The sequence below is a fragment of the Trichechus manatus genome, unplaced genomic scaffold (assembly GCF_000243295.1).
Source record: "Trichechus manatus latirostris isolate Lorelei unplaced genomic scaffold, TriManLat1.0 scaffold00094, whole genome shotgun sequence".
NCBI lineage: Eukaryota > Metazoa > Chordata > Mammalia > Sirenia > Trichechidae > Trichechus > Trichechus manatus.
In genome coordinates, this window is record NW_004444030.1 from 3,865,824 (window position 1) to 3,890,082 (window position 24,259).

The 24,259-nt window shown below is 36.5% G+C and overlaps 1 protein-coding gene across 5 annotated transcripts in view; it reads left to right on the forward strand.

Moving 5' to 3' along the window:
• The window catches only part of ATM (ATM serine/threonine kinase), a 100,956-nt gene that overhangs the window by 61,984 nt on the left and 14,713 nt on the right, over positions 1 to 24,259 (forward strand). For 4 of the 5 annotated variants that reach the window (XM_023736955.1, XM_023736954.1, XM_023736957.1 and 1 more), the window contains exons 32-39: positions 1,091 to 1,223; positions 2,588 to 2,683; positions 7,849 to 8,020; positions 11,715 to 11,856; positions 12,697 to 12,873; positions 14,226 to 14,403; positions 17,016 to 17,103; positions 21,531 to 21,686. In XM_023736955.1, coding sequence (XP_023592723.1) covers positions 1,091 to 1,223; positions 2,588 to 2,683; positions 7,849 to 8,020; positions 11,715 to 11,856; positions 12,697 to 12,873; positions 14,226 to 14,403; positions 17,016 to 17,103; positions 21,531 to 21,686 — 1,142 coding nt within the window. Of the gene's footprint in view, positions 1 to 1,090; positions 1,224 to 2,587; positions 2,707 to 7,848; positions 8,021 to 11,714; positions 11,857 to 12,696; positions 12,874 to 14,225; positions 14,404 to 17,015; positions 17,104 to 21,530; positions 21,687 to 24,259 lie in introns of those variants that run through there. The other variant, XM_023736958.1, reaches the window with a different exon arrangement.

Consider the following 24,259-nt stretch of genomic DNA (forward strand, 5'->3'; position numbering starts at 1 on the left):
GAGTGTGCTTCTTAGCTCAAGTAGATACATGAGACTAAATGGGCAGCTCCTGTCCAGAGGTGAGGGGAAGGCAGAGACGGTCAGGAGCTGGTTGAATGGACACAGGAAATCAGAGGTGGAAAGGAGGAGTGTGCTGTCACAGTATAGGGAGAGCAGTTAGGGTCACATAGCAATGTATGTATAAATTTTTGTATGAGAGACTAACTTGCAATGTAAACTTTCACTTAAACTACAGCAATAAACAAAACAAAACAAAAAAGAAAAGAGGTGATCAGTAAGATCATGGACTCTAGTTCTAAACGGAACTGGATTTCAAATTCCAACCCTTCCCCTCACTAATGGTGTGGCCTTGGATAATAAATTTATTAAACTTTCTCAAAAAAAAAAAAAACCTATTTTCTTAGGCAGTAGTTTCAGGGGTTCATCCAGCCTCCATGGCTCCAGAAAGTCTGAAGTCCATGAAAATTTTAAATTCTGTTCTGTATTTTCCCCCTTTTGATCGGAATTCTTTCATAGAATCTTTGTCAGAATGTTCAGTAATGGTAGCCAGGCACCATCCAGTTCTTCTGGTCTCATGGCAGAGGAGGCAGCTGTTGATGGAGGCAGTTAGCCACACATTCCATTTCCTTCTCATATTCCTGACTCTCTTTCCTCTGTTGCTTCAGGCAAATAGAGACCAATTGTTGTACCTTGGATGACCTTTTTCTTTTGACTTTTATTTTGAAATCATAGTCTATGTTTGACTGTGTATCTATCAGTATGAAAATGTACTTAAATACAGAAGAAGTAAAACTAGTAAACTGCTAAATAAATAGAAATTTAAGCTTTTTTCTCCAATTGAAGATACCATAACAATCTTGAAATCTAGCTGTGTTATCCTGAGAGTCTATCAGAATTTAAAGAATTGAAATAAACTGTAGAATTTGAAATAGAAGAAGTAATTTATTTCTGTTTTGTTTGATAGTAATAATATCAGTTGCTGTCTATACAAGGCACTTAGTAATTTTTTGCTTTTATTAAGTTTTATTTCACTAACTTAACCAATATGTACTAAAAGCATGTTACATCTTTAACCAATTTTCTCTTTTAGGAAATTAAACATTTTCTCTCAGTAAGTGTTTATGATGCACTTCCATTGACAAGGCTTGAAGGATTGAAGGATCTTCGAAGACAACTGGAACAACATAAAGATCAGATGAAGGATCTTATGAGAGCTTCTCAGGGTACTAATTTTAATGGCATGGGTTGTTAGTACCTGTTTCTTTGTACCTATTTCTTTTTTAAAGCATCTTCCATAAATCCTTGCTGTTGATTTGATTGCCACTGACTTAGTTCAGACCCTCTTGATTTAGTTTAGACCCTCATAATTTCTCATCTAACTGTAAAAGACTTCCTAACTGATCTCCTTATCACGAGTTACTCCCATTTTGCCTGTCCTACACCTCTGCCAAAATGATTTCTCTAAAACTTAAACATGATAGTGTTATAACACTGCTTGAAATATTTTAACAACTTTCTACTGCTTAAAAGAAAAAAAATTCAGTTTCTTAGCGCTAAGCATGCAAGCATTTATCTCTGCCTACTGCTCCAGTCTACTTGAATGAAAAAAAGTATCGTTTTAAAAGCCTTATAACGGTGTTCATGTGTGTATGTATTTATCTACATGTGTTTATTTATATATATACATATATGTTTGTATATACATGTTTCTGGGGTTCTTTTTCTGCTTCAGCAAACATCCATATTTATGTTAATTTTTGAGTTTTAAGTTATTACAGTTTTACATTTAGGGAAAACTTTTTTTGTTTTGGTTTTTATCTTTCTGTGTCCGTTAATATCATTGTCTGTACTATTATTTTTGTTCTCAGTATTTTTTTAAAACTAATTTCGATTCTGACCATCTGATCTCAGAGTTTCTAACGTATTTGTTTGAATAATATATATATGTGTGTGTGTGTGTTCTGTATGAACACCTCTGACCCTTGTTTCCTGTATTTGAGAGTTTTATTGGTCTAGACCTCCCTTGTCTAATACAGCCACTAGCCACTTGGCACAATTTAAATTAATTGAATTGAATTTAAATTTTAAATTATTTAAAAATTAAATAAAATTTGAAATTCAATTCCTTTAAATTTCAATTTTTCTGTAGTAACGTGGTTAGTGGCTGCTGTGTGAGATAGCACAGAGTACAGAACATTGCCATCACTGCAGAAAGTTCTCTTGGACGATGCTGGTATAGATTCTAGATGCAAGAGGATAAAAAACCAAGCAGTTTCTCAAGGTCCCTTCTAGCTTTAATGTTGAATGATTTCTGTGTTTCTGTTTATGACTTTGCTGAGGTATTGACCTCCTTGCACAACTTGTTTAAGAGATCTTCCTCTGTCTGCCACATATTGCTGATCACTTCCACATGATTTTGTTTTATAAGGAAATTCAAATACCTTTGATACATAGTTTTTGAGCTGCTCATGACTGAAAACCTTTTTTAAGCTTCCTAAAAGTTTTCTAGTCAGATAATTTACATGCATATTTTAAGAAAAAGTGTTATCTCCGTAATTTAAACCAATTTTTTCTGAACTACCCCTAGAAAACCCACAAGATGGCATTATGGTGAAGCTAGTTGTGAGCTTGTTGCAACTATCCAAGATGGCAGCAAACCACACTGGGGAAAGAGAAGTTTTAGGTAAACTATTTGGCTGAATGAATGTGAGTTTTTATGAAGTTTGAATGTTCCTCTTCAAAATAAATGAAAAGTTTGTCATCTTGGGTATTGGGTACATGTGATATGCTAGCTAAGTTACATTTCTGATTAATTCAAGTTTCCCTAAGCAGCATCCTTTTCATATTTTCCTTCCTTACACCTTGACATAAGATAGAAAGTTAGTGTTTTGTACATATGTATAACTATTCTTTGAAAATGCCTTATAGATAATTTGGGAAAGGCAGAAATACCTGTTTATAGAGTTGATATGTTACAAGCAAATTGGCTACTGAGATATTTTTTAAATATATTATTGTGACGAGTATTTAATATCTTTTTATATAACAAAAATAAGAATAAAGACTTGTAGGACTAGCCAAACTCTAATATTAAAACAGGATTGAAGTCCTTTCCTATCACCATTGGGCAGGGGGAGCCTAATGTAAGATAAATAGCCAGTATATTAATCTTCCCTTGGTGATGCAAACGGTTTGTGCTCAGCTACTAGCCAAAAGGTTGGTGGTTTGATTCCACCAAGAGGCTCTGTGGAAAAAAGGCCTGGTGATCTACTTCCATAAGATTACAGCCGTTGACAACCCTATGGAGTGCAGTTCTACTCTGACACACATGGGGTTGGCATGAGTTGGAGTCGACTCAGCAGTACCCAACAACAACAACACTGTATAGATGCGTAATTGAGGGCTCAGTATGGATCAGTACATAAAAAGAAATCTTACAATATCTTGCCTAATGCAGGCATTCAGATTTGATGATCATGGGGTAGAAATATCACAAGAGTCACTTAGCTTGAAGTTGTCATTAGAACATCGCTTCAAATAAGAAAAATGGGGGAATGAAAGGTACTTCACAGATTCCATTACCTTTCAACTGAGTCCTCCTTAACCTTTCAGTGGGAACCTAGTATCAACGGTACTTCCTTTTCTTGTAAACTTTTTATTAGCATATATCATGTAGGCAGAAAAGTATACAGATCATAATTATACAGCTTGAAGAATTTTCACAAACAGAAGACACCTGTGCATCAAACACCCAGACCGTATAACAGAACATTACCAGGACCCCAGAAGGTTTTTCTGATCCAGGGAACTTGCCCCTATTGTCCGTAGTAGCACTACTTCTAGAGGCAAACCTGATTTGTTACAAGAGCCCTAAATGAGTTTCCTATATAGCCTAGAATCATAGTGGTTTATAATATGAAACTTAAAGGGTTCGTATGTTAGACTGTTGTATTTTGACTCAGACTAATTTGGACTAATTTGGCACTATTAACATTTTGAGCAAAATAAGTCTTTGTGGTGGGGTGCTGTCCTGTACACTGTAGGATATTTAGCAACATTCCTGGCCTCTACCCACTCGATGCCAGTAGCACCCCCCCCCCCAGTTGTGACAACTGAAAATTTCTCCAGATATTGCCACATGTCCACCTGGGGGACAAAATTGCCCCTGATTGAGAACCACTGGATTAGGCTAACTATTGGGTAGCATCATTATTCAGAGCCACCTCATCATTTAACAGTTATTTTAAGGGTGAAAATTCCCCCTCTGAGCCCAAAAAATAGAGGTATAAGTACCCAATTCTCCCTCACAATTTGTGGGAACAAATGTTTGTGTAACTATATGTATTTTATAACTATGAATCGGTATAACTATATTAATCAATGCAATGATGTCTTATACAGCAGTGTGGATATGAAGTTATTTCTTTTAAGTGAAATGTCCACATAACCGCAATCTCAGTGAATTTTCGTTATAAATTTTTATAGTTTTGGTAGAAGGCTCTATAATGAGCAAGATTAGATACTTTCTTAATGAGCCAGGGTAATTTTGAATGTTAGTTGTTACAGTAAGCAGCAATACAATAGGTGTTCTAACATAATTAAATAAATATTGACTGGATGTCATGTGTCTAGGCCTACTTTGTTGCCCAGATCAGACTGAGAGGCTGTTTACGTATGAGTTGCTGAGTGCTGTCATTGCATAAGTGCAGAATCTTTTGTAAGCATAAAGGAGGACATTTAACCAGATTTGAGGAATTCTGCAGTAAAGTGATTTCTAAGATGGAACTTGAAGGATGAGTGGGAGTTATAGACCCCTTTTACTGTTTGGTTATCAGATAACTGAGTTGATTAGAGACGTGTAAATTAAGCTTTTCCACAGGTATACATTGAGTTCATGAATTATTATTGATGGTGATCCTATTGATTCACTCAATGTAGTCTCCATCAAAATCCTAGCAGGTTTATTTTTGAAAATTGACAAGCTGGTTCTAAAATGTATATGAAAATGCAGAGGATCCAGAATAACTAAGATGACCTTGAAGAAGAATAAGTTGGAGCTCTTAATCTATAAGATATCAAAGTTACTATAAAACTATGATAATCAACACACTGTTATTGGCACAAGGCTAAACAAACAGATCAATATAACAAAATAGGAAATCCAGAAACAGATCACTGCATGGAAGGTCACCTGATTTATAACAAAAGTGCCATGCAATTCAGTGGGGAAAGGATTGTCTTTTCAATAAATGGTGCTGATACCTGTATAGAACCTTGATTCTATCCCACACTATACACAAAAACTAAGTTGAAATGGATCATTACAAATAAGAAAGGTAAATCAAAGTTTCTAGAAGGAAAAACCTATTCAGATATCCTTGTGACCTTAGGGTAGTTAAAGATTTCTTAAACAAGGCAAAGAAGCACTAACCTTCAAAACTCGATACATGTGCCTCTTTTTATGTAAAATCTCCATTAAGAGATTGAAAATACAGTATATGGATTGAAAGAAGTTCACATTTATATACGCGACAAAGGACTCTTCCAGATTGTATAAAGAATTCCTACAAATCAATAAAAAAGAAGACAACCCAATTTAAAAAATGGACAAAAGACTTAGACACTTCACAAAAGAGAATATCCAAATGATCCATAAACTGATAAAAAGATAGAAATTAAAATCACAATGAGATTAATTAACCACTCACAAAATGGCTAAAATTTAAAAGACTGACAACACTCTTAGTGTCAGTATTAGGAAAGCTATGGAGGAATTGGAACTCGCACACATTGTTGGTGGCAGAATAAATTGATAACAACCACTTTGGAAAACAGTTTGGTATGGTCTTCTAGCATGGAAAGTACCTAAGTCCTGTGAACCCACAGTTTCACTCCTATATGTATGCCTAGTAGAAATGCATGCACATGTGTACCAAGAGACATATGCAAGATTTTATTTTAGAATAAACCGAAACTGAAAACAACTAAATGTTAGTCACTAGTAGAATGAATAATTAAGTTGCAGTATAATCATTAAATAAATACAGTACAGCAATAAAATAGAACACACTACTGCTGCATATAGCAACGTGGATGAATCTCTCAGATATGATAATAAACAAAAGAAGCCAGCCACAAAGTAGGACATACTACATGATTCTGTTTTTTTCAAAGTTCAGGAACAGGCAGAACAAATCTGTGATGTATGGCAGAGTAAGCAAACATTTTCCGTTTGATAGTAAATATGTTAGGCTTTGTGGGCTATACTGTCTCTTTTGTAACTATTCACTTGACTGTTGTATTGTGAAAGCAGCCTTAAACGGTGTATAAAACAGTGTGTATGGCCATGTTTTAATAAAACTTTATAAGAACAGGATGTAGCCACCAAGCCATAGTTTACCGACCCCTGGTGTGATGGAAGTCTGAATGGTACTCATTGGTGGCAGGGTGTAGGGGGAATTGGTATTGACTGGTGTGTTAGTTATCCATTGCTGCATAACAAATTACCCAAATGCTTAATGCCTTAAAACAATAGCATTTATTATCTCACATAGTTTCTGTGGATCAAGAATCCAGGAGCAGCTTAGCTGGGTGGTTCTGGTTTGTGGTTTCTCATAAGGTTGCAATACAGCTGCCGAAAAGCTTGAGTAAAGTCAGTCGAAAAGCTTGACTAGAGTGGAGAATCCACTTACTCCCCTGGCAAGTGCTGGTTGTTAGCAGGAGGCCTCAGTTCCTTATAACATAGACCCTTTATAAGGCTGCTTGAGTGTCTTAATGACATGGCAGCTGGCTTCTCCCACAGTGAGTGATCCAAGAAAGAAAGGGTAAAAAGGAAGCCACAATGTCTTATTTGACGTAGTTTTGGAAGTTACATGTTGTCATTTCTACTACATTTGTTAGAATGTTGTTGTCATTGTTATCATCAGGTGCTGTCAAGTTAGTTCCAACTCATAGCGATCCTGTGTACAACAGAATAAAACACTGCCTGGTCGGGCACCATCCTCACAATCCTTGCTATGCTTGAACCCATTGTTGCAGCCACTGTGTCACTCCATCTCATTGAGGGTCTTCCTCTCTTTTGCTGACCCTCTACTTTCCCAAGCATGATATCCTTCTCCAGGGACTGGTCCCTCCTGATAACTTGTCCAAAGTACATGAGATGAAGTCTCGCCATCCTTGCTTCTAAGGATCATTCTGGCTGTACTTCTTCCAAGACAGATTTGTGCATTCTTCTGGCAGTCCATGGTATATTCAGTATTCTTCACCAGCATCATAATTCAAAGGCATCAATTCTTCCTCGGTCTTCTTAAATACAGCCCACAGTCGAGGAGGGGAATTAGGCTCTACTTTTTGAAAGGATGAATATCAAAGAATTTTAGACATATTTTAGTAAATTCTGTCACAGCTGGAAAAGAGCATGAGGAAGTCCTTTGGTATGCTGAAAATGTTGTATCTTCATCTGGGTGGTGATAACACAAGTGGAAAAAAAAGTGTATGTGTAAACTTCAATGAACTATGTATTGAAGATTAACATCTGTTGATACTCATACAGTAGCCATGTTTAGACTTTCTCCTTAATATCTACATTCTGTTATCTATCTCCTGGATATGATTCTGTAGAGGGAAATATCTGTTGCCCACATGGATGATAGGTAAAGGAAATGATGCAGTATTTTGTAGCTGCTTAGTAGTCAAGCAAATTAAATTCTTCACTGTGTATCTTTGAAACCATACTTAATAAACCTTGAGGCTTGACGGAGCAGCATTGTATTTTTCTAGTTAGAAAATTTCTGTATTAGGTATGCTGTCATAGCTGTGACTCTACTAAAATGGAATTTCTATATACAGAGGCTGTTGGAAGCTGCTTGGGAGAATTGGGTCCTATAGATTTCTCGACAATAGCTATACAACATAGTAAAGATGCATCTTACAATAAGGCCCTTGAGTTATTTGAAGATAAAGAACTTCAGTGGATTTTCATAATGCTGACCCATCTGAATAATACACTAGTAGAAGATTGGTGAGTATTTAATGATACCTTATATCTAATGGAGCCCTAGTGGCATAGTGGTTAAAGTGCTCAGCTGCTAATGGAGAGGTTGTTGGTTTGAAACCACCAGCAGCTCTGTGGGAAAAAGATATGGGAGTCTGCTTCCGTAAAGATTTACAGCCTTGGAAACCCTATGGGGCAATTCTACCCTGTCATAGAGAATCACTATGAGTTGGAATTGACTCGATGGCAGTGGGTTTGGTTTTTTGGCTTCATATTTGATAGCACTTACTAAATCTGACATTCGAGGATAATGTTATTTTACTATAATTAGTGAAGGCAGTCCCCAGGTTAAAGAATGAAATCTGTTCCTCTGTCTTTATCTGTTTAAGTTGAATCTGTAGCTAAGTCAGAACAGGTGCATGCAGTTCTTATTTAGCCTTACGTTAGTACAAGAAAAGACTTGAAGCCTTTTCAGTGATTTAAAAGCTGCACATGCAGCAAGTAAAGGTGATTGTGATGAAGAATTTGTTTCGAGTAGGGGTTGGTTCAGTTGTTTCAAAGTGAGAGCAAATTTATGTAACATTAAAGGGCAAGTAGGAGTTGTCCATAAGTCAGATGATCCTAACCCAGGAACTGCCTGTAGTGATGAGCATTCTAGACCTGGCCCCTGTTAAATTCTAGTGAGTAGACACTAACCAAATAATAAGAAAAATACCAGATGATGTTAAGTTCTACATGGAAAATTAAGATAGGAGAGTATAAAGAGTGGTACTTTAAAACCTAAGGTGAGACCATACTAAGCTAGCCTTAATTTTGATCCTTTTAAAATATGCCATATGGAAGATGATGTGTCATAACCCCAAAAGTCTTAAGCTAATGGGAAAGTTTTCTACTGCCTGTTTATTCTCTACAAAAAAAAAAAAAAAAAATTACAGCATGTATTATAATTTCAACTTTCTGGTTGTGAGATTTCTTTCTTTTTTAATTGTATTTTTGAGCGCCCATTACCATCGTTTTTGTGAGGCAAGCGTGATAACCACTACACTACGGAAACCATTACCAACATTTTTGAAGTGTAGATACAAAGACTTTTTGCCCACAGCTAGGCATCTTTCTAAGCTTCCCTACCACTCACCCTTCTCTTGGGGAGTAAATGATTTGCAGTGATGTCTACCTGCCATGTTTCCATTGTTGAATTAATGGACATGTGTCTTTCTTTAGTTGTTATTGTTACTTTAAACAACAGTTGGAAGTTTTTCCACCAACATTTTATTATGAATATTTTCAAACAGAGCAAAATTGAAAGAATTTTATAGTAAACACCCATGTACATCACCTAAATAGTATCATTAACATTTTACTATGCTTGTTTTATCATATTATCCATCCTTCTATCTGTTTATTAATCCATCTTATTTTTTAAATGTACAGGAAGTCCCTGACTTATGGACTTAATGGACAACTTGTACTTGCCCTTTAATGTTACATAAATTTGCCTTCACTTCGAAACAAGTGAACCAACCCCTACTCGCAACAAATTCTTCATCACAATCACCTTTACTTGCTGCATGTGCAGCTTTTAAATCACTGAAAAGGCCTCGAGCCTTTTCTTGCACTAACGCAAGGCGAAATAAGAACCGTATGCACCTGTTCTGACTTACCTACAAATTTGGTGTAAAGACAGGAGCAGGTCTTGTTCATATCCTGGGGACTGCCTGTACTCAAAGTAATTCTGGCACACTTTTTGAAGAGAGACCGCTCCCCCCAGCATTAAATGTTTCAGTTATTACAGTAATTTGAAATTGATTTTTCTTAGAAAGATAAGGCAGAGATATTAGTGCAACTTAAATTTGAGAACAGTAGGGAATAGGTGGAGTTTATTTCGTTCTCTTTTAAAAAAAAACAGGAAAAAATTATTAGGTGTTGTCTTAGTCATCTAGTGCTGCTACAACAGAAATACCACAAGTGGATGGTTTTAATGAAGAGAAGTTTTTTTCCTCATGGTCAAAGTAGGCTAACAGTCCAAATTCAGGGCATCAGCTCCAGGGGAATGCTTTCTCTCTCTCAGCCTTCTCATCAGTGTTCCCCCAGACTAGGAGCTTCTCAGCGCAGGGACCCTGGTCCAAAGGACGCGCTCTGCTCCTGGCACTGCTTTCTTGATGGTATGAGGTCCCCCTGTCTCACTGCTCACTTCTGTCTTTTATATCTCAAGAGATTGCCTCAGGACACAATCCAGTCTTATAGATCAGGTCCTGCCTTACTAACACAACTGCCACCCATCCTCCCTCATTAACATCATAGAGGCAGGTTTACAACATACAAGAAAATCACACAGTACCAGGAATCATGGCCTAGTCAAATTGATACATACATTTTTGGGGGACATAATTCAAACCATGACAGGTGTTTAAGGGACTTCAGTCCTACAAAGGGGAAGTTGACCAAGGGATTCCAGGAATACAATAGTCAAGAGAGACTTCTCTGAGGAGGTATCATGTAGCTGATCTGAGTGATTAGGAATTATCTGCAAGATGATTTAGGGGTAAAGCATTCCAGACAGGGAACAGCTAGAGTGGAAATAAGCTTGGTGTGTTTGAGGAACAGAAAGAAGCCTGGTATGGGGGAAGATAGTAGGAGGTGAGATTGAAAACGTAGGATTAATTCTGATTAAGAAATTTGAATTTTATTTGATATGTAGAAGCAAACTATGGAGTTTTAAGCAGCATAGTGCTGTGATGCAGCTTACATATTTTACTTGGACTTTTATATGGTGGATGGATTTTGAATGGGCAGAAATGCAAACATGAGAATACTGATTATGAAACTACTGCAGTAGTCCAGAGGAGAAGTGATGCTGACTTGGATTAGAGTGGTAGCAGTGGAGATGAGAGTCATGGATGGAACCAGGATATGTTCGTAACATAGTGTTAGCTGGACTTGCTGATGAATTGGATATGAAGGAGTGAAGGAAAGAGAGAGAGATTAAGGATGAATCCAGGTTTAGGGTCTCAACAGCTAGGTAATACCATGGCTTTTATGATTTTGTCTTAAACTGAGTAGCCTAAAAGAAATTGAGCCTTTGCTTAAACATTTATAGTATCAAGCTCTGTGATCGTTTTTTGTCAGTTGTCATATTTTCAGCACTCTTGTATTACAGCGCTTCCTTTCGTTTTTTTTTTCCAAAAGAGAAGGACTTGCAGTTTTTTATTAGAGATTTTAGATGCCTTCCCTACTGATTCTCAATTAGGTTCTGGTCAGAATAAATATGTACTTATTGTATGTTTAAAATTGTTCTTGATAATTTTATCGTGTGGGGGAAATGCCATTCCCCCAACACCAAATTATTTGTACCCCACCAGGAAATATATTAATCAGAATATTGTTTTCTCGAGTTAGTTAGTATTCTGTCATTCTAGTGACTCATGTTTATTAGGCTATATTATTTCCAAATATTTCTTTTGAGTCCTTTTAATTTGTAGTTATAATACAAACTTTAATAGGTTGAATAAAGGGAATTTCTTTTATAGTTGTTAGTAATTCAAATTGCTTGAAAGAATATTAAAAATTCTTTAATAATTTGACTATGATGTTATAGGATTTTATAGATATAACTTTTCCTATTAAATTTTCATTTTTAAATTTTTTCAATGAAAATTGCTTAAGATGCATCAAGATTGATAACTGATGTACTTTATATGCATTTGAATTACGTGTTTTTCAGTGTCAGAGTTCGATCAGCTGCTGTTACCTGTTTGAAAAGCATTTTAGCCACAAAGGCTGGACACAGTTTCTGGGAGATTTATAAGATGACTACTGATCCCATGCTCACCTATCTACAGCCTTTTAGAACATCGAGAAAAAAGGTCTCTTAAGTAATGTTTATTGAATGGCCACTGTGTCTGCAACAGTTCTATTCACTGTGGACTATGACTATCAGATGGCTTAAAATCTTGTTGTACTAACATTTAACTTTGTCCTAGGAATAATTCAAACTGTACCTCTTAGACCTAAATGATTTATTATTTTTAACTATGGCAGTGTGGAAAAGCTGAGATAGGTAGCCTAGAAAAGTGATGGTTGACTTGAAGTGGGGAGGTGAGTTCTTCTAGCCCTTTTTCTCAGGAGTAGGAAAATCCTTACGTGGATCCCATGAAGTCCATTGATCCTGGGTGTGGGTATAGGTTTTGTGCTCAACAAGCGTTTATTTCCATATGGAGTTAAAGTATCACAACCCTCTAGTGAAATACGACATGATGACCTATAGATTTCTCCCTTTTTTCATGTTGATGTCATAATGAGGTTCCACTGAAAGTACAACTAGTATGTAAGCTATAAAGCACTATAGTCTTAACATTTTAAAATCTTATTTCATCTTGGAATCAGTTCTGTGTGGAAGCTTTGTAGTTGTTTTATAAATGTTTATCAGAGGCGGAGTTGGTGATTTGCTTCATATGTACTAATGAGTGGCAGAAGGGAGGGTAGCACCCACGTTTTCTGCTGGGTTATTTTTCACCGTATCACTCTGCCTCTCATGTAAGCAAAAATATATTTTGATTTCAGAAGATTACTATTGCCTACAAGTTTAATTTTCATTGAACTTAGTTTTATTTGGAAGCAGATTAATTTGTGTCCAGATACGTATTTTGTACAGGAGAACTAAAATATATTTCTAATCTTATTTACGTTTTCTGATCACTTTCTAGTTTTTAGAAGTACCCAGACTTGATAAAGAAAATCCTTTAGAAGACCTGGATGATACAAGTTTGTGGATTCCTCAAAGTGAAAATCATGATGTTTGGATAAAAACACTGACTTGTGCTTTTTTGGATAGTGGAGGCTTAAAAAGTGAAGTTCTTCAGTTATTAAAGCCAATGTGTGAAGTAAGAAGATTAAGAATCAGCCTGACTTAGTCCCTTTCTACCTTTGCTTTTTTCTTTTCAGCTTTTTAAAAATAGTTTTGTTTTTTCGCTTCCATTCAGCTACTGTGTACATGTTTATGACCTATATAAAAAGAGTGCTGTAGTATTGCATATCATCTTCATGCAACATCACCCTACTCAGCTGTTGAGAGTCTGTCAGACAGGGTATCTTTGTTTAGCTTTAATTTTATGCAGTAGGTTTCAGCTTTGCAGTATCAACGTACTGGATGCGTTATTTTTAAAGGTACAAGTACAATGTATTTCAATGAGAGTAAAGATAGGGGACCAAACCAAACAAGGAGTTTATACGCTTTTACCAAATGTCATCAAAAGAGCACAATGTAATGATGCTTTAAGACTTACAAGGTTAAGCTAACTTTCAGTACTATCAAACATTCAACAGAAATGTAGGAATACACACTGTCCGACTAGGTCAAACATCTGCCAATTACACATAACCGATACAAGTATTTTGGTAAAATGCTCACATCGAGAGCAGTTTAAAAAGTCAGCCGTTGTTTCCTATAGTAAAGGAGTAACAGTGACTAACTCATCACATTCTGTCAGTACTACATTGGGTTTATACCACATCAGGGGAGTGATAACCTGGACATGCCATTCATTTCTCATTGGTGAACAAACCTAAGATTTTCTATAAAGTTCTGGCTTTTGGCCAGAGGTAAAATGTTCCAAATAAATATACATACATAAAACATACCCCAATCCTAGTCTCTTAAATTCTCTAGTTCCAAAAATAACTTTTTGACTTGTCTTTAAGTTTAAAAAGGAAAAAGTACGCAATTGATAATCTATAACCTCTCCTATGTGCATGGTGTGTGATGAACATATGAAGGTGGTGTCTCAGCAAAATAAGGCTGAGTACTGCTTTAATGTACTTAAGCACTTTTCTACACTTTGGGGTGTACCACAAACAATTATCCAGATTTTATATCCAGAAATTGATTTAAAAAAATAAAATAAACATTTTAACATGACTGTTGTAGCTCCTCAGTGAAGGTAGAAAATGTGCAAAAATCAAAAGCTCATCTTTTCTCTTAAACTTGATAACAAATCAGAAGACTGCTTATATTATTAATAACACTTTTCAACTCAAAAACTGTGTTTATAGTGGTAACATTATTTTACCTTGTACACATGTGTCTTTGCTTGTTTTTTAGCAGTACATTGAGTTCATGGCAGATTCATTTGCCATTTAAAAAAAATTTAATGTGTCAGCACCAAGGAATGAAAATTTTAAATAAAATATATTCTTTTTACTCAAACTATTGCCTGAATATGTTTGTATATTTTAGGTGAAAACTGACTTTTGTCAGACTGTGCTTCCATATTTGATTCATGATATTTTGCTGCAAGATACAAATGAATCATGGAGAAATCTGCTTTCTACGCATATTCAGGGATTTTTCACCAACTGCTTCAGACATTCCTCACAAACCAGCCAATCCACAACCCCTGTGAATTTGGATTCAGGTATTTCCATAGTTTGTTAGATTTCTAACTTCTATTCTATTAACTTCTCAGTTCTGGAGAAAGATAGATTTCAATTTGAATCCCATTAAAAACACTTTACAGGCCTAATTCCATAACCTCAGTTTCTATTTCCTCATCCATAGAATTTAGATAACAAAATTTATATCAAATTTTCAATGCGATAATGTGTGTAAACCACCTAGAATAATAACTGATGTACTGAGTATTAACTCAGTGAATTTTGGCTATGAATAATGAGGCAACTAAATGAGCATTCAGTTTTGTGTCCGACATTGGTGACATGGATGTGAACAAGACCCAGTCTATGCAAGCCGTGAGCCTACATTCTAGCAATGGGAAAAGCGCACAAATAAATAAATGCAATCAAATATTATAGGTGCTATGGAAATATGATAGGATTTTCATATTTTTGGAGATCTGGCCAACTCATTTTTAAAAAGCAACCTTTTTATTATAAAAATACTAATATTGTGGAAAATATAGAAAAAATTAGTACAAATTGTTAAAAAATTAAATTACCCATAATCCTATGATCTAGGATAACTGTGGTTAACATTTACCATTTATCCTACCAATTTTTTGAAACAAAGATTTGGTTATACTTTACTTTTATAATCTACCTTCCTTCCATGCTATATAATGAGTATTTCACATGACAAAAGTTGAGTGGCAGGAGAACTTTCACTAGGAATTGGGTACACATGCTATACTGATGCATAACTGAGGGCTCAGTCTGGGTCAGTTTTCAAGCCTAAATCAAAAAAAGGAAAAAACTTCATGGATCTCCACTGTTTACTTATTGTCTTTAATATATAGTATTAGTGTACTTTATGTACAAACATAAGACTTTGTACAGATTTACTTCTTGTACTTCAAGACCAGTATAATTCTAATAAAATTATTGATTTAGTGCGATGGGATATTTTGCTGGAACTAAATTGCTCCTTCCAACCTGACTATAATTCCAGTCACTTCAACATAAGTTGTGATTTCCCAATTCTCTTGTTTCTTCTGTTTGAACTACTAGAGCCTTCATTTGATGACACTGATGTCATTTAGGTTTGCTTGTCTCTGCTTTATCTTTTAGGTATGTCCTTTTCTGTTGATTAACAAGAGTTATAAATCTACTATTTAGAATTAGTATAATTATAAACATAGATAGGCATGCACGTCCTGTGATCCTAAGTTTCTCAGGTAGATGATCCAGTATATACTTACATGAATTTTCTTTAGGCCATTGAAATGAAAACCTTAAAATAAAAATTCTCATAGGAGCTTTGCAAACTACCTAGAATATATCTGTTATATATATACCTGTTTGTAGAAATAAACAGATATAAGTAAATCACAGTTAACCAGTAAGCATTTAAACTTTTTAAATATTATATAATTTAGAGTACTATGAAAACAATTTTATACATTTAATATAATTACTACCTATAATAACCTTATAATTTGTCGTCATCATGAATATGGCCAAGGCTTTTTTTCCATGGTTTATCATTTGTACATATGTATTTATACCACAACCATCAAAAGGTAAAATCAGCTGGTTTTACTTGCTCTCTTTGTAGAGTGCTAGTATTTTTATTACCTTAAATGAAATTTCAACTTCACGTGTAAAATTCTTATTGAAAAGGAAAATAAATGTAGCTGTGTTATCAAATTAAATGGTATATCTTTGCTGATGTCTGTATTTCTCGCTGCCATCTGTTGAATGTCCCATGTACATCTCACATTCAACTGTCCAAAAGTAAACTTAACATTTTCATCCCTTCCTCCAACCTACTTCTCTTAATGTGTACCTTTTCTGTGAATGACACTCAGTTGCCCCAGCCAGAAACCTGCACACTATCCTTCACTTTCCCTCTTTCGCATATCTTAGCTGATTGCCAAATCCTGCCAATTCTATGTCATATGTAACTTTCATCCATCCTATTTTTCTCTGTCCCCAACATCCGTACTACTCTCTAAGTCCGTGGTTGATAACAGCTGAAATTCTTTCAGTTAATTTTCCATGTTCTTTCTTGCTTCTCAGATACTGTTACTGCTCTCCAGAACACTGTCCTTTCCTCTCCTCCTGATTAATCATTACCCTTCTTTCAGATACCTTTTTTTCCTGTGAAACTTTTCTTACTCAGATTAGGTTCCTTCCTATATGCATTTATACCATTCTAAACATTCATTATGATAGCACTTGTCACGCTGTGTTAAGAGTTCCCAGACTAGTCAGTGAGTTCTATATAGTTAGAAATAATCTGTCTTATTCATGGTTGTATACTGAGCATCTAGCACATAAAAGATCCAAAGTAAATATTTGTTGAGTCAATAAATTATTCCCCCTTCAGAAATAAAATATAAATTATAATTTAAATTCTGAGTTTTATTAAGCAGAATGCTTTCTTTAAAAAAGAAAAAATATTGCTATTTAATGCATTTATCAATTCATGTTTATTTAAGAACTAATTTTGTGCTAGGTACTGCCTACCAAAACCTTCTAGTATAGAGAGAGACAGCCACATAAACAGAGAAGAAGGTACTTAAGTAAATCTGCCTGGGACTGAGAGGAGATATCTTTGTTTGTTTGTCAGAGTCAGAACACATTTTCCGAGGATATTTGGATAAAAAATCACAAAGAACAATGCTTGCTGTTGTGGACTACATGAGAAGACAAAAAAGGTAATGAGTGTTGTTTCTCGAGTTTGGGGGTTTAGAAGTGCAGCTTGTTACTGCTGGCTGCACTTTAACTTGGGTATTTTAGGTGAAGCTGCTGAAAAGTGCTATATTTAATTTGTGTGATGATTATATCTCCTTTTAATAATCCCATTTCAGGGTAGCAGTTTGGTTAAATCAGCGTCAGAAATTCTCACTTTTAGTCTCTGCTGTACCAGTAACAGGGTTATCATTGCCAAATCTTCCAACCTCTTTGGTGGCAGTTGTTGGTGAAGAATGGAAGCAAGAGATGAGAGAAAAATTAAAATGCGTTGTAACTTAAATGCATTTGTATCTTTAAAAAATTATTTCCTCTGTGTCCCCCTTATGCCTCTCTTTGTTTCTGATTAGAAAGTTACTGATTTACCTTATTTTATTGTACTAGGTCCTCTTCTGAGAAAGCCCATAAGAAGCTCTAACTATAGCTGGAAGAATCTTTTTCTTGGTATCAGGAGGCAGTTTCACTCCTAAGTCATCACTGGGATAGAACAGTGTTGACATTAGCAGGATTTGGAGAAGATACAAATTCTTGATTGCTATTCCTCTATGGATTCTTGCAGCCTATTAAATTTGTCATTATGCTTTTGAATAACCTCCTTAAGATCCTCTATTGCTTTGTCTGTGTGTTCCTTAGCTTGTTCTGCATTTTGCATGATCTCCTTCCTGATCTCTTGAAGAATTCTGTATATTAATCTTTTATATTCTACCTCCAGTAATTCCAAGAAATTCTCTTCCACTGGAAAATTTCTTGATTCTTTGAGAGTTTGCCAAAGCCATCGTGGTCTGCCTCTTGATGTGATTTAATATTGACTGTTGTCTCCGAGCCATTAATCAGTTATCTATTTTATGTTTGCTTACGGCGTCCTAGCTTCTTGTTTTGTTTTGTTTAGATATGGCCAAATAGGCTGCTCATGTGAGCTGGTTTGATTAGTGGCACCTTTGAAGCTCTAACATCCTGTCACTAGGTGGTTAGAGCTGTTACTAGGTATGTGAGCCGAAGAGTCTGTTTACTTTTCTTGTATGAATTCAGCTCAGGTGTCCGGGTAGTCAGTCACCAAGTATGTGGTGCAGGCTCTCACCTACAGTCCTGGCCAGGCATGGGTGATTGGTATAGGCAGAGGTATCCGGCTGCAGTAAGGGGTCATGCGCTGAGCAAGGCAGGGGGCTGATGGCTGCCCCGCGTGTTTGGGAGGAAAGCGTGTCCCTGTTCTCTAGAGCGCGTAGGTGGATGGGTTTTGCAGCCAGACTGTGAGCACCCAATACTGTTGGCTGTAAGGACTGGGGTGCACCACTTATTCTTAGACCCCTGTCACAGGTGGCTAGGTGGCATGGGTGGAGCCACCAGTCCTCAGGCCCCTGATGTGGGTAGGTGAGGACCCTGCTTAATGGGCAGAGCAGTATTAAATGTCACAAACCTGCCACTTCACCATATAGCTGAAATAGTTGAAGTTAGACTTCAGCTATGTACCCTGTTGTAGTGTGATAATGGGGTGCTATTGAAATGGGCCCACACAGGTCTATGCAGGAGTGAAAGGCATTCAAAGTCCGTGGACCCTGTATGCCTGCGCTTAGGCAAAGGAGCTGTGCCTACCCTGAGTTCCTGGCTTAGGGGAGCAGGCAGATTATTTTTTCCCTGTTTGTTAATTTATTCCCTCTCCAAGGCTGGGAGACCGGCTCAGGGCACGTGATGGGTCCTGCTTCGGCCTGGGGGCTCGGCGATTGCTGAAGCTGGCCCAGGACCTGCTGCATAGTCGGGTTGGGGGAGGTAAATGGGAAAGATGTTTTTCTCATTGGGAATGTTTTTTGATCCGTGCAGTAGGCCATACACAAGTACTTACCTTTGGCTGATTGAGCGCTGCTTTTCACTGGTTCTGGATGTTCGAGTAGGCTCTCTGCCACTGGGTCTCTCCCAATGTGGAAAACGCCTCCTGAGCACCACTGCTTGCCTCACCGCACACATGAGCTGATCTGACCTGAAGGGCGCCGGCTCCTGCAGGGTCAGATGTGGCAACTTGCTGCTTCTGAACTGTCTCTCCCTCCCCTTGCCACTCAGTCTGATTCCTCATCTTTGCCTTTGATGTTCAGGACTCCTGGATTGTCATATATAATTGATTCACTTGGTTTTTTTCGGGTCTTTGTTGTAAGAGGAACCACTGGAAGTATCTGACTACTCTGCCGTCTTGGCCCTGTCCCCTGAGAAGATACAAATTCTTAACATGCATTTTTAATTTTAAGTAAGACCTTAAAGTTAAGACTCCTTGAGAAAATATTAGTGGGACATTGAGAAAAGGGTGAGGAACTGGGTTCAGGTCCAAGTCTGAACTTAGAAGCTTTGTGATCTGGACAAGTTATTTATTGTCTTTAAATCTCATTCTCATCATCTTTAAAATCAGGATAATCTCTACTGTAAAGAGTGGCTGTGGTAGTTAAAAGAGATACGGTATATAATATGCCTGCTATTCCTTTCCCTGGGCAAGTTATTTGAATTCTCTGAACTTTAGGATCCTCAGAAATAATAGCTACTATTAAGTGTTTGCTATGTGGTAGGTACTTTTTCATCAGCTGTACAAGCATTATTTAATCACTGCAACTACTCTCTGAGGTACATGATGTTCCTGTTTTTTTTTAAGATAAGGAAACGGAGACTTAGAAAAGTTAAGTGGAATCGCACAGCTGGGTTTGAACCTAAGTGTATCCTTCTCCAAAGCCAGGGTTCTTAACTACTACTTTGCCACATCTCTATAGTGTTAGTTTGAAAAAGATAATATCTATGGTCTCTTCCTCTTCTGTGCATATACACTTTTGTGTATAATACACCTGTATATACTACACCTGATTATACACTTGTGTGTATACACAACACCTGTGTAGTGTCTGTACACACTACATCTGTACCATACTTTTATGCAGATATCACGCGCCTTCTACATTTGTTTAGCACACGCCCTTCCCCGCTCCATGAGGTATACAGTGCCTACAAAAATACTTAGCAGAGGGAGGGTGCAGTGGGCAAACAAACATAGAAGGCGCATGTGACTTGTTTTAAAATATGGTATACACACTTCTGTGTATATACCATAGTGGAAGATTTTCATTAAATAACTCAACCTAGGCATTAAACTAAGGAGAAATGAGCTGCAATAGAAAAGACATGTACTTGTGTCTTAGAAGAACTTAAATATTTTAATTATATTGACTATTTTGAAAGATTTTTTTGTAGGTTGTTATCTATTCTGTAAAACCAATTCTTAGCATATGGTCCATAGATTCCTTGGTGGAGGGCAGGTGGGGACCTCAAATTTGTATGAGATGATGGTCCTTCATCTTCATCAGATTCTCTGAGGAGTTTGTAACCCAAAAAGACTGAGAAATAGGGCTGTTCAGCTATATTGTCTTAGAATGTTTATACAGTTAATTCTCTTTATTTATGGGAGTACATTCTATAATGTTACTGTCAACATTGAATTAGCGAGTATTGAGATACTGCTCCTAGGGGAAACACAGGGTTAGGTTCCTCTGAACCTCTGGTCACAACAGTTGTATCAACCAGTCAATACGTAACCTTGTTTTATGTGTGTTTCTGTTTTAATGACACCTTGTTTCATGTATATTGTTGATTCATTAACATTAAATTCATAGCCAACAACACGATTATTCATGGCTGAAGGATGCTTTTCTCACACATATTTCCTCCGTAAGACACATCACAGCCTTCTTGTGCGTAGGTATGTTAGATAGCACTTCAGCACTATCCTTGTTGTTGTTGTTGTGTGCATTGCATTGATTCTGACTCATAGACACCCTATAAGACAGAGTAGAACTGCCCTATAGGATTTCCTAGACTGAAATCTTTACAAGAGCAGATCGCCAGGTCCTTTCTCCCGTGGAGCAGTTGGTGGTTCGAACCAACAACCTTTCAGATAGCAGCTGAGCACGTAACCATTATGCCACTAGGGCTCCTTGCACCATGCTTGGGAGCCACTTTAAACAGGGAAATCACCAACAGAAAGCACAAAAATGCGAAAAATGTGCCACTAAGTAGATCATGCAAAGGACACTTGTTTACATTATGAGAGCTGAAATAAGAAGGCAGAGCGTCACCTTATTCTGTCTCAGATGGGAACATGCACATTGGGTAATTTTTCACCCCTCTGCGCATGTTCAGAGATGACCACGGAAGTGCCATAAGTATGGATTTTGTAGTAACAAATTTTAATGAGTAGGTAAATTCGAAAATACAAAATCAATGAATAAAGAACATCAGATGTAGCTATATTTTAGAGAAATGTGGTTTTCACGTATTTGAATGTAATTTTAAGTAACAATCAACATGCTTTTCTTTAGATAATGAAGTTAAAGAAATGGACATGACGTTATGTTTAATTTTTCTTTAGACCTTTCTCAGGAACAGTTTTTGATGATGCTTTCTGGCTGGATTTGAATTATCTAGAGGTTGCCAAGGTCGCTCAGTCTTGTGCTGCTCACTTTACAGCATTGCTCTATGCAGAAATCTATGCAGATCAGAAAAACATGGATGATCAAGAGAAAAGGTAATGGAATTTAGAATTTTTGGTTTTTAAGATTTTTGTTAACATTGTTTCAATCAAGATGTATATTACAGATTTGCTTCCCCCACCCCAATTTTTTTAAAGTAAAATGATAATTGAAAAAAATAAATAATCCTACTCCAAAGTAAGAACGTTTAATGCTTATGAACTGTAAAAATTTTACAGATAGCACGTTCCTGGTGGACATAGACCATACTTATTTTTCTCTGTATTCCCCAAAGCAGATAGCATTGGGAAGTTAGTATAAGTAATCAATAAATATTTTTTCAAATGGTTGAATGATTCCCTGATTTCAGTCAAATTAGGTTTACCACTAACCCCTTGATTTATTACAAGGTCCATTTTACTTGTTCACTATAAAGTAATGCCACTAATTTCTTTGTGTGACTAAATCAGTGTCATTAGTTTGTTATCTACCTGTGTCTTTACCCATTGCAGTCAAGTCGATTCTGACTCATAGCGACCCTACAGGATGGAGTAGAACTGCCTCATAGGGTTTCCAAGACTGTAATCTTTAGTGAAGGAGACTGCCACATCTCTCTCCCACAGAGCATCTGGTGGGTTTGAACTGCTGACCTTTCAGTTAGCAGCTAAGCACTTAACCACTGCACCACCAGGGCTCCTTACCTGTATTTTAGCTACCTGAATTTGCTTTTTCTCTGTCTGAGTTAGAACTCTCATAAGAATCTAATGAATACAGGCCTGGTTCATAGAAAAAGACAGCCAAGCAGGTACAAGAGTTAAAAAAACACCCACTTTATTATCTCAACTGCCCTTCTCAAATCTTCATTAATTTAAAATAGCCTGGTGTTTATGTTTACAGTTAGCTTCATTTTACTTCTGGCCACAGAATTATTCTTACTAAGAAAGAGAAATAGCAAAGATGGACTTTGTGTTTTCATTAGCCTGAAAGCAGTGTCATTTTTTAGATTGTGAAAAACCAGAAACTAGAATTCAGAACCTAGTCCAAACATAATTAGTTTAGTAGACTTGGACAGATTTCTTAACTCTCTGGTTTGCTGTTTAATTTCTACTTTTCATTTGGAAGCATTGTTATACATCTACAACATGTACATGCTGTATGTAATGTGTGATATTTTCCTGATCACTGTTAATTCTTATGAAAACAAATATGTTGTCTTTTAAGTATGTAACAAGTAAGAAATTGCTTATTTCCTGTTCACAGCATCTTATAAATTTGAGTCCGGGCCTATACTTGGTAGTAGTAATTATAATCTAAATGTGCTTTAATATCTTGGTTGTGTTGTTGGTTGCCATTGAGCCAATTTCTGACTCATGGCAACCGCGTGTGCGGAGTAGAACTGCTCCATAGAGTTTTCAAGGCTGTGACCTTTCAGAAGTAGATTAACAGTCCTGTCTTCCTAGGCACCTCTGGGTGGGTTTGAACCGCCAATCTTCCTGCTAGTAGTTGAGCACTACCCATTTGCACCACTCAGGGACTCCATATCTTGGTTCTGTAGAAGAGTATTTCTTACCCATCAGAGTGAATAACTAAGTTGTGCTATGAGTATAGATAAAAATACCTTTAGTTTAAGGGTAAATCTTTGTATAAAATATGGCAAATTTTTGCAGACTTGTTGTAAAGTTTAAAGTGCTTCTTTTAAAAACATGTGTGCCTAGATTTCATTCTGGTTAACTTTAGGGAAGACTGCTTGACAGATTGGGCTTGCTTCTTGCTTTTTCCATCATTTTGTTTTTGTGTTTTTTCTTTAGGTGCCTAATGGGAAATGGAGGGCAAACAGGGAGATGAGGTTTATAGAGGTTAGGAAATGCTAGTTTTTTTTTCAGCGGCTCAGTTAGGTGAGCTGAGGCTTTGTAAATCTAAAGTGATCGGGAAAAGTATATTTGTAAGTAAAATATAGATCCATAGTTTACAAACACTGTTAGGTCAAGGAAATGAATTGCTCTCTTAGATTTCCTGTTGTAGTTATTTAATAGCAGAATGCCTCATATTAGGTAGCTCAGGAATACATATAAAGTTTTATTTGTTAACTTGTTCCTGAGAAAGTATGAGATTTTTTAATGAAAGTTATTATCTATAATTTTTTAGAAAGAAGTAGTCAAAACTCTAACAAGGATTTAAACAATAGATGCTAGTTCACAACCTCAGTCATCTTAACATTCCTCATACTTAAGGCAATGCCTGACCGAAGTTCTGGCACTCAGTAAATATTTGTTACCTGAATGAACTAGTCTTAGACCTATAAAGTCATAACCCACTAATACTGATGCCTTCCCCACATTCTAAATTTCTCCTCTAAAAACAAACTTTTTTTTTGAGTTTTATCTTTTTTTTTTTTTTATTGTACTTTAGGTGAAGGTTTACAGAACAAATAGTTTCTCATTAAACAGTTAGTACACATACTGTTTTATGACAGTGGTTAACAACCTCACAACATGTCAACACTGTCCTTTCTCAACCTTGGGTTCCGTATCACCAGCTTTGCTGTCTGCTCCTGCCTTCTAGTCCTTGTCCCTGGACTGCTGTGCCTCATTGTCTTGTTTTGTTTTCTGGGGCTGTCCAATCCCCAGCT